The sequence below is a fragment of the Dendrobates tinctorius genome, unplaced genomic scaffold (assembly GCF_039654945.1).
Source record: "Dendrobates tinctorius isolate UK_male_01 unplaced genomic scaffold, ASM3965494v1 ptg000159l, whole genome shotgun sequence".
Lineage (NCBI taxonomy): Eukaryota > Metazoa > Chordata > Amphibia > Anura > Dendrobatidae > Dendrobates > Dendrobates tinctorius.
Genome location: NW_027361826.1, coordinates 14981924 through 14996287, shown reverse-complemented (window position 1 = coordinate 14996287; position 14364 = coordinate 14981924). Strand labels below are relative to the sequence as shown.

The following is a 14364-nucleotide window of genomic DNA, read 5'->3' as shown; positions in this document are numbered from 1 at the left end:
TGGGAGAAGTCACACAGGTGTGTTACATGTAGGCAGCTCTCCGGAGAACGGAAACACTTTACTGCACCTACACAGTGCAGATTGTTACCATAAAGTCCACTGATTAGAAAAGAGGGGAGACACCAAGTGTAATAGGGTCTTATCAGGTGGAGAAAGGAGTCTCGGTGAGAGGTATAGGAATTGCTCACCTTTTGGGGTTGTTTAACCCACAACTGAGGAATCGAGGAGTGACAGCTGCTGCTGTAACCTCAGGTCAGGAGACCCCGCCGTTTAGAACAATCAGTGGAGGATCGGAGTAGCAGCCTGTGCTGCGGTGCTAGATTCTAGACATCAGGAGGACGTGATGAGGGATTAGATCATGCGGTTTATTCTGAACCAACTTCTTCATGATTGATTATGGTTGTCCTGATGAAGAAGTTGGTCCAACTTCTAAATGTGTTGAGAATAAACCACATGATCTAATCCCTCATTACATCCTCTGGATTTCTTGAATCTAGCCAAAAAAAAACCCACTAACATTAAATGGGCCTTAGAGTGACTGCAGACCTGTGAATCTCCACATTGCGCACACTGCACACTATGAGGATTCTTCGGTACTGGGAATATGAAATTTGCATTCCAAATTGCATTTGAATTTCCGGCTACATTATAACTAGATGTGCCCAGCCTCACTAAATACAAGAGACCTGAGTGAGGTCATGCATGTCTAGTTAGAATGTGGCCGGGAGTATGCATATCACACATTTGTGGTCACATTCCAAGCACAGGAGAATCCTCACAGCCGGCAATGTGTGTGATGTGAAGATTCACAAATCTACAGTCAAACCAACTGCAGACTTGCAGCCCAAAGCCGGACAACCCCTTTAAGGCCTCACTCAAACGTCAATGATTTTTCTTGTGTGTGTTTTATGGATGAATCAGTGTCCATATCACTTCTGGGCACAAGAGTTACAGGGGCAGATAAATGGTTTATTATAACTGAATAACGTATACTGGTGAAATCCTTGCTTTATGTGCTGGTATTAGCTCAGTCGCATCCATGTAACGTATGTTCCAGTGTATACATTAAACTCAGGCTTAGAATGCCATGCGAGCATAGTCCTCAGTTGTGACGTTTTCTGAATACAATGGAAAGATAGTTGCAATAAGTCAAAGAAGTTGTTTAGACAGACTTTCTGGCTAAAAATACATTTGTGTGGGGCGTCCTTCTCACAGCAGATTGTTAAATTCGCACAGTGTGTAATATGCTCAGTGTCAGGATTCAATAGCGCTACAAAAAAATAAAAAATAAATCGCAGTGTAGCCCAGACCAATGAAGTGGAAAAGTTGGGGCAGCCCTTGAACATAAGCATGTAAAACACATCCGAGCTGTCACATGACCACATTGCACACTGTCAGGATTCAGCAATCCGCAGTGAGAAAGACGCCCTGCAAAAATTTTGGGTTTTGTTTTTTTTCTCATCTGCCCATCAAGAATGTATGGACCCGGCCTACAAACTTTGTGGCTGCTTCTTAGAGGTATCATGTCTCCAGATCTGCTTCACAAGGACCACCATTTAATATTTCTGGCATCAGCTGCTATATGTTTCCAGAAGGCAGCACAAGGTATAATGTAAGCAAAGTGCTTGTACTCATGAAAGTAAAGAGCATGCAGCAGTCATATATAAACCCCTCTATAGAAAGTGATGACTATGGAGATGAGGCCTCGTGACCAGAGCGGCTGGGTGTCTTATCTAGCCTCCCCATACACCGCTCATCACAATGATGTGACAGTCACTGCTTGTCAGTCTGCACATGCTGGCATCTGACATCACATAACCCCTTCAGGGCGGATTTTAGACTTTTTTTCTTCATTTTTTCATTGTGCCTTCATTTAGCCGTATTTTATTTTTCCTTCCAAACAGAGCTTTTTTTTGTACAACATAAGTTGTATTAGTCAGTGGCATCGTTTTGGGGTACATACAGCTCTGGCAAAAATTAAGAGACCACTGCAAAATTGTCAGTTTGTCTGATTTTTCTCTTTCTAGGTATATTTTTGAGTAAAATATAAATTGCTCTTTTATTCTATAAACTACTGACAACATGGCTTTCAATTTCCAAGCAATACATTTTGTATTTATTTTCTGAAAATGAGAAATGGTCAAAATAACAAAAAAAACAGTGCTTGCAGACCTCAAATAATGCTAAGAAAACAAGTTCATAATCATTTAGAAACAACAATACTAATGTTTTAACTCAGCATGTTTTAACTTGGCATGCTTTCCACCAGTCTTTCACACTGCTTTTGGGTAACAGGGATTTGATGTGGTGCTCCTTCAGCCACACATTGACCTAGCTGTGTGGCATGGCGCATTGTCCTGCTGGAAAAACCCATCCTCAAAGTTGGGAAACATTGCCTGAGCAGAAGGAATCAACTGTTTTTCCAGTATAACCTTGTATGCGGCTTGATTCATTCGTCCTTCACAAAAAACAACCTGTCCAATTCCAGCCTTGCTGAAGCATCCCCAGATCATCACTGATCCTCCACCAAATTTCACAGTGGATGCAAGACACTGTGGCTTGTACGCCTCTCCCAGGTCTCCATCTAACCATTAGACGACCAGGTGTTGAGAAAAGCTGAAAATTAGACTCATCAGAGAAGATTACCTTACTCCAGTCCTCTATGGTCCAATCCTTATGATCTTTGGCAAACTTCAGCCTGGCTCTCCTTTGCTTCTCATTGATGAAAGGCTTTTTTCTACCTTTACATGACTTGAGCCCTGACTCTAGGAGTCTGTTACGAACTGTTCTTGCCGTGCACTTCACCCCAGCTGCCATTTGCCATTCCTTTTGTGGGTCACTTGATGTCATCCTGCGGTTGCCAAGTGACAGTGAATAAAATGACCAACATCTCGGTCAGTGGAGAGACGTTTTCGCCCTCTGCCGGTCTGTAACTTTGTTGTCCCCAATGTCTGCTGCTTGACCTTGTTGTAATAGACTACTGTCTTAGAAATTTTAAGGATGGAGGCAACATGACGCTCACTGTGTCCCTCTGCTAGTAAAGCCAGAATTGAGCCCTTCTTTTCCTCAAGACTTTTATTTTCAACTCCTTTGGCATGGTTACAAGTTGTTTTTTCATTCCTTTTACTTTTGGGATATTACTAGCATTGTTTTGCGATCCAGCTTGTCCTATTGCAAGAGGATTGTGAACACCACAGCAGGGTTTTTATACTTTCCTTTGTTAAATAAGATTTGGTTCAGGTGATCATCTAATCAGAAGCACATTAAGTAGAATGAGGTGTAGTCTGGTCAGAATTCAACTGACACTGGAATGGAATGGCTGCCAGACATGTAGAGAAGCTGATTTTTATAAAACTGTGACGTAGTCTCTTATTTTTTGCCAGAGCTGTATAACTTACTAATTAAGTTCTATTAACTCTTTAAAGGGAATAAATAGAAAAAAAACAGCAATTCTGCCATTGGTTTTTGACATGTATTTATGCTAATCACGTGCTGCATAAATAAAGTGAGAAGAGTCAGGAGGATTAAAGGGGTGGTCCGAAATACAAATTAATTTTTATTCTAAATCCATATCTATTTAATGACATAACCTAGACTGTTTTCTACGCTATCTAAATGCTATTTTTTTTTTTTTACTACCTTTTTGATGAAACTTTGTATGAGAATCCTAGTGCATGCTGGAATTAAACAAAAGCGCCATCAGGGGGCAGATGCTGCAGTTACTGCCATAGCCCCTACCCCCACACTAAAATCAAGCATCAGCAGTGACTTTTTTCAGGGGCTGAGCTAGTCCCTGCTCTGTCACTATGCAATAACGGCATTGAGAAATGCGCTCTATCGCCGGCTCGGGTAAATAGTAAAAGGGCAGCAAGAGAGCTCACTGTCAGCGCGCGTTATCATAATACAAGGCGTGCAGAAACCAGCGACGCCCCCAACTAATACTGGTCTCTGCATGCCGGGTATTCTGACAACGTACACTGACAATGCGTTTTCTTGCTGGCTCTTTACTACTGATCTGAGCCAGCGACAGAGCGCACTGTCACTGTGCATATTTGTTCAGCCACTAAAATGATGATCACGGATTACATCTCCTTTCATGAAGAAAGCAGGTGCTGTAGCAGTGTCTCTAGCATGTGTCCCCTGGTGACGCTTTTGTTCGAGTATCTCTCAGCATGTACTGGGATTATCAAAAGCAGCATCAAAAAGGAAGTAGGAAAATAAAAGAAAAGCAACTAGATGGTGTAGTTAGGGAATGAAAAGGAATTTTTAACTCTAGTATTTTAGAAAATGGTTTAGATATAGGCATTAAATAGATGGGGATTTAGGATGAAAATTAATTTGTGTTTCGAACCACATCTTTAATCCTCCTGCCTCTTCACTCTTTTTCAATTCAAGTACGGTATATTGGAAAATAGTTTAGATTAGTTTAAATTAGCATCGAATACAGGTATCCATCTATCGATATCTAGATGTCTATACCACACTCACATCTTTATTTAGTAGGTGAAAATGAATATGGCAATAACCTATATAGTTTTTTTGTTGTTTGTTTTTGGTTTTTGAGGGGTTTTTCCTATACTTCTTTTGCAAAAGAAAGGACCTGGGGACTTTAAAAAGCTATGGGTCTTAGAACATGGCAACCAAAAATAAATTATTTTTTTAATTGACGAATGCTGTGTGGGGGCTCATTTTTTCAGGTGTCAATGTGTAGGCTTACTGTTGTCATTTTGGGGTACATGTGATCATTTTGGTCACCTCTTATTTTTGTTTCTGCAACTCGGATGAACAAAAGAGAAATGTGCTACTGAAATTCTCCAAAAGCTGGAAGACAGAAGTTGCTATCCCAGATAATGACTGCACAGCTCCTATCACCCAGTAATAGGGGAGGCAATTGCAGTTTAGCCTCCTGAATGGATATTTATAATCTATTAGTTTAGTTAAAGGGATTCTGTCAGCAGGTTTTTGGATATGGGATCAGATAGCAGCATAATGTAGAGACAGAAACCCCAACTCCAGGATGTGTCACTGTGGTGTTTGGTGCAGTTTTGGCGCATTTCCTCTGATGTAGATGTCGCAGAACTATGACTTCTCGGCCCACACTACTTATTGGCAACTACTTGTTTACTCTGTGCATTGTCAGCAGGTTGCCAATCAGTGGTGCGGTTACTCAGATTAGCCTCACTTGCCAGCATGTAAGAAGTAGTCCTGCAATGATAATCTTATCAGGATAAAAACTAATTGTATTGAACTGCAGCACACAGCTTAATAATTTACATAGCCCTGTAATCAGGATCTCTGCCCCTACATTATACTGTTCTCAGATTAAACAGAAAAACCTGCTGATAGATTCCATTGATTGACATCCTAATGCTGTCTGTTTTTTTTTTTCCTCAGGCAGTACGTTGACCATTGATCCACACGTATATATATATACGCGAGTGTGTGGATCAATGGTCAATGAGCTGCCGAAGTAGGAAGAAAAAATAAAAAAAAAATAAATCGGACCGCATTAGGGTGTGTCCCACAGATGTTTGCATGTATCTAGATAGAGATCTTAGACCAGTATATAGCTGTGCATAGCAATGTCTTCATGTGGGTGTGGATTTTAGCACCATGATAAAGGAGATGCCAAGGAAATGATTAACCAATGATTACACTACAGTCAGTCACTTGCCTGGTCTCTCAGACTGCACTTTCACACAAAGGCGTTTCAGAAAATCCAAGGGTAATTGCACCACATCCTGTAAAATAAATCATTACAAGCCGTGTAAAAACCATCAATCCACTAACAAGACAATAAAATCAAAATTTGCACTACAGACTTAAAGAGAATGTGTCAATTTTTTACCAACTAAAATCATAGAATGAAATGCAGATTTTCGGAGACCATTTTCGGAGCTGGAGTTCTGCGCTGTTGTCATCACTCAAGGAGACGCTTTGTAGCAACTGCATGGACTTGAGAGACTGGGGTCTAGTCAGTGTGCTGTGGGCATGCTTTGTGACCCGAGCAGAGGTCGCTGGGCAGGGAGGAAGTGGGGGCGTCAATGTAAAAATCATGTACTCTCAATGGACATCTGCTTCCAGAGTTATAACAAATGTAATCTTTTCATTGCAACACTGCCAGCGATAAGCAGATTACAACTCTCAATGGCCATTTTCAAAACAGCAAGAATTCAGTACATGAAATAATAATGTAGAAAAATGCTTCTCTAATTTTTTTTACGCTTTATAATTGAAATAATTACTGTTTCTGACATTGCATTCTGTGAGGTCTTAAAAATTTTTAAACATCCAATTGTGGAAACTATTATTTAAAAAAATCTGTTGATTAAAACGTTGATTAAAATTAACTTTGTTCATGGGGACATGAACCTCTTTAAATAGAAAAAAAAATGAAGCAAGTTTGGTATTGCCATGACTACGCTGTCACGGATAATCATGTTTCTACATCATACTGAATGCTATTAAGAAAAATAATTAAAAGGCAAAATAGCATTTTTTATACCATTTTACCCTACTTAGACTATTTTCCCCCCATTTTTCCTTACGTTTCAGTAGAGTAAACTGAATGGTCTCATTCAAAAATACAAGTGTACACCTGGTCTTGCAGAAATACAGGCCATCATTCGTATATGTACACTGAAGAATAAAAAAACAACGTTTTTGGAAGAAAAAACAAAAGCGCAAAAAATGACCAATTTTGATCACTAAGTGGCTGCAGAAATCAGATGTGCAGCTCCTATGGTAAGTAATAGAAAAAGTACCATTTCTAAGAGTGCGATGATGACGATGAAATTTTTTACGAGCCAGTCAGCAGTTCTGATGACACGTGGCCATTACAGCTCGGGAAGAGTTTACTTACTCCATGGTGAATGTAGTTTTCTCCTAAAAACTGCTTCATTATGTGTTTGCCAAAATCTAGAATATTGTGCAAATGTTGGTAAACCTCTTCTGCCATCTGAAATAAAAGAGAAAAAAAACAATGTTAACAACAGTAGATGAGAAGACACAGAAGGAAAGCCTGCCAAATTATTCAGGGTATATTAGGCACAGAAATGTTCTTCCCAATATTTTCTCCACTTAAAATTTAAGCCCAATGATCCAGACACCTCTAGCGATCAGCTGATTAAAAGGACCACTATGCAGCACAGCATTCTGCTGCGGCAGGGACTTCCTCCAACGCCACGGTGAATTTTCTTCGTGTGCTGCACAAGCTGAGGATCAAGAAAAGCACTTCTGAGCAACCGCGCTGCTACAGTGACACGAATTCTTCAGAAATCCATATAAATATTTCAAGTTCTTTATTAAATGTACTACAAAAACTACGCGGTTCGAGGAGACAAACCGCACCTCTTCTTCAGGTCAGTGGAGATAGCGTCAGCAGGCCGCGCCTCAGCAGACAGGCACACACTGCTTGCAATGGATGGTGTGCACCTGTCCTGGGTCTCAGAGTCTCCACAGGTCAGCTGCTACTAGGCTACAGAAATCTCAACACAGCCATAGGATTTAAATTTTGGCTGTTGTTGCCCATGGGCTGGGTAGTGACAGCCAAAGGGCCGGATGTGTATCCTGGAGGAAAACATGTTATTGTCTGATGAGACCAAGGCTGAACTTTTCAGCCATCATTCCAAAAGGTATTTTTGTTCGCAAAACCAACACTGGGCATCGCAAAAAGAACACTATACCCACAGTGAAGCATGGCAGAAACAGTATTATTTCTTTGGGGATTTTTTTTTTCTCTAGAAGATCATACTTTTGAAAAGGCCCAGCCAGAGACCAGACCTGAATGTGATTGAAAACCTGTGTTGACCTTAAGAGTACGCTGTATACATGAGATGCTCCTGAAATCTGACAGAATTGGAACTACCGCAGAGAGAAGTGGGAAAAGACAGACGATTCTACATGTGCCATGCCAATAAGATTCCCACTAAAAAAAAAAATAATGAATGTTGTGATAAATTAAAGGGTCACTTCAACAATGTATGTAAGGGTGTGTATGTTTATGCAAGCACATTTTAGGTTTGTTTTTGTTTTTTTGCACCTGAAAATAGTTCAGCTTATTTTTCAATGGGTTTGTACAGATTAAAAACATGCTAAAATAATTCTTCCTGGTATATTTTTAATTTTTAATACATGCTGTAAGTTATTTTAACAGAGATATGAAGAGCTTTAATATCCACTGTGTAAAAAGGCAGGTCAGGCGACCCACTAGCTGGGCCAATGATGATCAGAGCATGGTCCACATTTCATAGGTGTGTGGATTTGACATTACTTGTAGTATGCGATAAAAAAAGTAACAAAACAAGGAGGAGAACGGAGGAAGATACAAGATATTGTTGTATATTGTGAACTTTTTACGTTAGTGTCCCTTTAAAAAAAAAAAAAAAAAAAAAAAAAAAAAGTGTAAGGGAGGGAAAAAGTGAGTAGTACATGTCAATCAATCAGTAGCCAGTACAGGAGAAGGGATTTTCCATCAGAACACAGGCTGCCGCTGCAGGAAGAGATAAGCGGCGTCTATGCAGCACCAACCATCTCCATTGTGACACCAGAATGATGTGTACAACTACAAACATCACTTCCACAACAGATCAGCGGAAAAGATCTACTGATTCTACAGCTTCTGGCTGTGAATGTTGTGCAATGGGCAGAAAAGAAAAAAAAAAAAGAAGAAGATAATGAGTAAGAATTGGTCAGGCTGTGGAAATGTATGAATGTGCTATAGAGGGTACATCATGGCCTGTCTCTCTAAAGATAGAAGTGTCTTAACCCCGACTGACATTTCATGACTTCAGACCTCAGTCACCTATTCTCACTCCTGGATTATCACGGCTGCTTTCATATTGCAGTTGGTAGCTCCAGTCTCCATATGTGCCGGAATGCCAAAGAATATGGGAAATGCATCCAAAGTCTCCAATGCACTCATCGGGAGGCCAAAAAAAAAAAAAATACCGTAAACTGTTTTGGTCCATACCACACTGGCATGTATCAAAAATTTGCAGCGATAAGCATCCAAAAAGTAAAAAATACATACACATACACTTGTTTTGTTTTTTTACACATAGGAACATACAGGCAACAGCTACCAATTTATGACAATAGGCATTACAAATGCAGTGTGAAGGCGACCGGACTTACAGAATAGTGCCGTGGATGGGCAGGTGTAATGCTGTTGGGATGACATGTACAGGTAAATAGCGCCTCTTATTCACCAAGTCATTGCTGTGACCTTCCATACAGTGATCAGCGAGTGTGCTCTGACATCGTGTTATGTGAGCATGCTCTGGTGTTATCCGAGTGTCTTCGGCGTGCTCGAGTAATATGTCCGAGTCCCTGCAGCTGCACGATCCGTGGTTGTTAGACAGCCGCAATACATGCAGAGATTGCCTAACAAACGGGATCGTACATATTATTCAATCACGCCCGAGATACTCTGATATCTGAGCTCGCTCATCACTCCCTACATACTGTTTGCTATGGGAGACAGATGGTGCTTTTTACCTGTACAAGTCCGGCAACCACAATCTAAGCAACTGGCGCTGAGGCCAAGCCTCCTTTATACTTATTTTATAGCAGCTGTTTGCTTGTCGCTCTCCTTCCTCCATCATTAGATGAGGTCATTAGGGTCCATGTGTGAATCAGATGTGGAGCATCCATATATATACTTAATAAGATGAGGAATTGCATTACTTGTAGTAATAACCTGTGAGGCAATGGTAATTACTGGGTAACAAGGTACCAAACAATGAGAATTGGCCCAGTCACATACGTACCTCTCCACTTAGATAATAAAACTTAAGGGGGTTTTACACTAAGCGATATCGCTAGCAATATCGCTAAAACGTCACTGGTTTTGTGACTTTATAGCGATATTGCTAGCGATATCGCTATGTGTGATACTTACCAACGACCGCCTCCCCCGCTGTCCATCGCTGATCGCGCGAGAATGTCCGGCTCCATTTCTCGTCGGGCGCTTCCTGCTGTGTGAGACGAGCGACGCTGGAGGCGGGCGGGAGGACGTCAGGATCGCTGTATGTGAAAGGTGAGTATCGTGCGCTGCGTCGCTGCTGCATCGCTGTGAGATCTTTCTGTATGAAAGCTCACTAGCGATCATTTAGCGATGCACCAGCGATCCTGACCGGGTCGGATCGCTGGTCGGATCGCTGGTGCATCGCTAAATGTAAAAGGGCCTTTAGGCCATGTTCACACGGTCAGTATTTCTCATCAGTATTTGTAAGCCAAAACCAGGAGTGGAACAATCAGAGGGAAAGTATAATAGAAACCCGTCACCACCTCTGGATTTATCACCCACTCCTGGTTTTGGCTTAGAAATACTGATGTGAAATACTGACCGAATACTGAAGGTGTGAACGTGGCCTTAGAGCAGCAGTTTGTGCTCCAGAGCTACTCTTCCATCTATCTACACACACTAAACTGGTAGAAGAAGAACACGCAAAGTGAAGATTTCAACTTTTTTTTTTCATTAGTTACTGTAGGAAAAGTTGAACCTTTCACTAGAATAGCACACACTATTTATATAGAGGACAGCCGCAGAACTAGTGTATTTTTAATTTATTAATTAAAGGGATGTCCCTCAATCACTTGTTTTACTTAAAAGCATAGTACACTCCCGACTCCCATAAAGAAACTGCCCGGCGCACAAATGTACTACGAGTTTCCCATCCGTGTAGTTGGATGTCTTTTTACCCCCACTTGTACGTCTCTTGTACAAGAAGTGGATCTTCTTCTGCTCAGCACTTGTTTCATTGGTGGTTTTAGTGGATTTGCATCTCCTGTACTCAAATTACAGCAGAGCAGAGATCCAAGGGTTATTCCTGCGCATGCTCGGAAGGCGCAGGAACATACACTGCACCTGCTAGATATTTAGGGGCACAATTCTCTTAAGCAGTAGTTTCATTTACAGTTCGCGCACACTGATCCACCAATGACATTTGGAGAACATCCCTTTATTAATTCTGTCTGACTCCCGTAAACCGTAATGTTGAATAAAAATAAAAAGATTATAAGCTTGGGATATTGTGATCATCGCACTTTATGTGAAATGAACAACTGCGCAAATACCCAAAATTCGGCAAATTCTGCAACTGTGTGCTGCCGAGTAAGACCGACGCTTGGGATAAGAAAATTAACTCTTAAACTCCCCCCCCCGGCTGAAAAGGAACCCGGTCAGCATTTATTAAAATAAGTATAAAGCTATCGACACCATTCGGAAAATAAAGCAGTGTATTATTTTATACAATACACTATAGAGTCGGCTGGAATCATACGACATCTCAGCGGAATCCCAAAGTCAGCGATAAGAGTATTTGTCATTTCATTCCAGATATCTACCAGGCCCAAGACGACCAAAGGGACACAAGGTGTTGTCCCCCAGGGATCTTCTGTGTAAGAGGGTTACAAATATTCTAAGCATCGCCCAGAATTATTGGAAGGATATCTGGCCAATCAGTAAATCTCGTTAGAATTTTTTTTTAAGTGGAAGATTTGAATATGGAGGTTGGTGAGATAAACCACAGGATAGCGGGATAAGTCAGAGTATTGTAGGACAAGCTCCCTCCTTCTTATGTCCAAGAACATGGATGTTTTGTGCTTGACTTCAACTGAGAAATTCAGAAAGAAGGAGAACTTTTGCCCGCAAACACTAATGTGTACCTGACATTTCACATGAAGCAGCTGCATGTGTACATGAGGTATAACACTCTTTGTGGCCAGTATATAACTTCTAGCCAACACGTTTCCAATCCACAGTCTCCATTTCGAATTTTCAGTCGTCTCTGACCTAGTGGATGGAAGCTAGCTGCTATAGGGCCTTCTATACACACAGATACTTGGAAACGTCTCTATGTAACACATCAACGACATTTCACAGAAAAACTGAGCAGTTTAGCTGTGAACCCATCACTAGGGTGAGGTACAACAGTGACTAGAATCTGCAGCCTGGGGTCTCAGCCCATGTTTTTTGCTCTGCTTCTCCCTCCTCCTTTTATCGCCATAGACTTCAATAGGCAGTTGTAATCTGATCTCTCAGTGAGTTGGCAGTCCACCTTGTCTTGAAGATGATGTTTTTTGTTTTCTTTAGAGTAGATGAGGAGTAAGGAGGAGAAGTGGTTCATAAGTAAAGAAGCATTTTTGTGGTAAGGTTTGTATACATTTATACTGCATATTTGTAAAAAGTTTGTTAAAACCGAAGACCGAATGATCGCCTTACCAGATTTCTGTTTGGGAGGAACTTCAGAAATCGTAGAACGACACACCTCTGAAATAATAGAAGGAAAAACAGTATTACAAAAAAAACAATAACCAAGGAAAGACCGTACAAAAAGAAATCTATTACTTCCTGCTGCTTGTACACAGCCAACATACTCTGCAGTGCTGCAGACAATCAGTGAACACTTAAGGCCCCGTCACACACAGCAATCTCGCTAGCGAGATTGCGGATTGTGACGCCACAGCGATCTTGCCAGCGAGATCGCTGTGTGTGACGGGGATCAGCGACCGCGCCCCCCGCTGGGTATCGCTGATCGTGCTCGATCGGCCTGGGCCACTTTTTGATCGCTGGTCTCCTGCTGGCCAGCGCGCATCTCTGCGTGTGGCAGCGGGAGCCAACGATCAGCGAGGCTCCCAGCGCTCTAAGCAGGCGCTGGGAGCTGGTCTCTAAGGTAAATATCGGGTTACTAAGCGGCGCGCATCACTTAGTTACCCGATGTGTACCTTAGAAACCTGCGTGCTGGCAGCTCCCGACGCGAGCAAGCAGGTTTCCAAGGTACACATCGGGTAACTAAGTGACGCGCGCCGCTTAGTAACCCGATATTTACCTTAGAGACCAGCGTCCTCGCTGGTGCTGATCGCTGGTGAAGCTGCCTGTTTGGCAGCTCACCAGCGATCATGTAGCGATGCACCAGCGATCCTGACAAGGTCATTTCGTTGTCGGGATCGCTGGTGCATCTTTATGTGTAACAGGGGCTTTACACAAGTACCTGTGCCGATCAAACAAACATCATAAGAGATTGTGAAAGAGGAGACCAGGAGGATATTGATTTAATCTTGTTAGGGGCTAAAGGGATACCATATCTATGGTCTCAAGTGAATCCCCCTGACACCTTTAGGTTGGATGGAATTCTCTCGGCCACTCTTCAGGTTAAACGATTAGTGTCTAGTGAGCTTCCGACTGCCTCTTTCCCATCTACATTGACACCTATTGGCTCTATACCATATCTATTAGATCCTGATTTTAATGATCCATATAACCTTTGGTCTGCGTTGCCTAGGGATACATAGACCAGTTTCTATGACAAGATTTTGGGGAATAATGAGTGGCGTGACAATGCCTTGGCTCATCCCATGTTAGGCGGACCCTGTGCCAATTTAGACAAAAATATCCATCTAGATCTGACTGGTCCTGGCTAGATATCATGACTAAATTACCATCCCCGAGATTAAGGCTGTGTGCCCACGTTGCGTTTTTTTTAAGCGTTTCCGCAGCGCTTTCAGACAAGCGTTTCTGCTGCGGAAACGCTTAAGAAAAGCATCTAATGTAATAGAATGGAAAACGCACATGTTGTGCTAATAGTGCGTTTTTTTCCGCTGCGGAAAAAAACGCAGCATGTTCATTAATTGTGCGGAATCGCATACATACACTGTAATTGCAAAAACACATAGGAAAACGCATGTCAAAACGCTTGACAATCGTGTCAAAAAGCACATGCATTTTCCCTGGCAAGGGCATGAGTTTCTGCTCAGGAAAAAAACGCTTGAAAAACGCTACGTGGGCACATAGCCTAAAACTTATTTCCCGTTTATATGCTCGCCTTAGTATCCCTCCCTCTAAGTTGAAGCCTTTCATATATTCCTGGGAATCAGAACTTAAGGTTAGTTTCTCAGAAGAACAAATTGCCAAAATCTTACTCAATGAACGTGGTTTCTCTAGATGTATTCTACTTCAGGAAAATTCCTATAAAATTCTAACTAGATGGCATTTGACTCCGGCTAAACTTCATCATATGGGCTTATCAGACACCAACACGTGTTGGAGATGTCATAGTCAAACTGATCATCATACTCATTTTTTGGGATTGCTCAAAACTCAGGGAATTTTGGTCCGACATCGGTCTTAATCTTAAAAAACTAAAATTTATTGATACTGATCTACAGACTACCGAAGCTCTGCTATCTTGCCCATCCAAAAATTTTAAACCATTGAAAGGCTTCTCCCATTACTGGTTAGTGCGGTGAAACATTTAATAGCTATACATTGGAGAGACGAATCTCCTCCCACCCTAGGGGAATGGACCGCTAAGGTAAATTAAATTTCCCGACTTGAAGAACTCACCAGTTGGGAAACACATA

At 41.7% G+C, this 14364-nt stretch overlaps 1 protein-coding gene across 2 annotated transcripts in view; it reads right to left on the bottom strand.

The window, feature by feature from the left end:
• Positions 1-14364, bottom strand: part of IPPK (inositol-pentakisphosphate 2-kinase) — a 116808-nt gene that overhangs the window by 40249 nt on the left and 62195 nt on the right. The window contains exons 2-4 of one of the 2 annotated variants that reach the window (XM_073549575.1): positions 12227-12274; positions 6863-6958; positions 5675-5741 (exon numbers count right to left, since the gene is read on the bottom strand). In XM_073549575.1, coding sequence (XP_073405676.1) covers positions 5675-5741; positions 6863-6958; positions 12227-12274 — 211 coding nt within the window. The remainder of the gene's footprint in view (positions 1-5674; positions 5742-6862; positions 6959-12226; positions 12275-14364) is intronic. The other variant, XM_073549576.1, reaches the window with a different exon arrangement.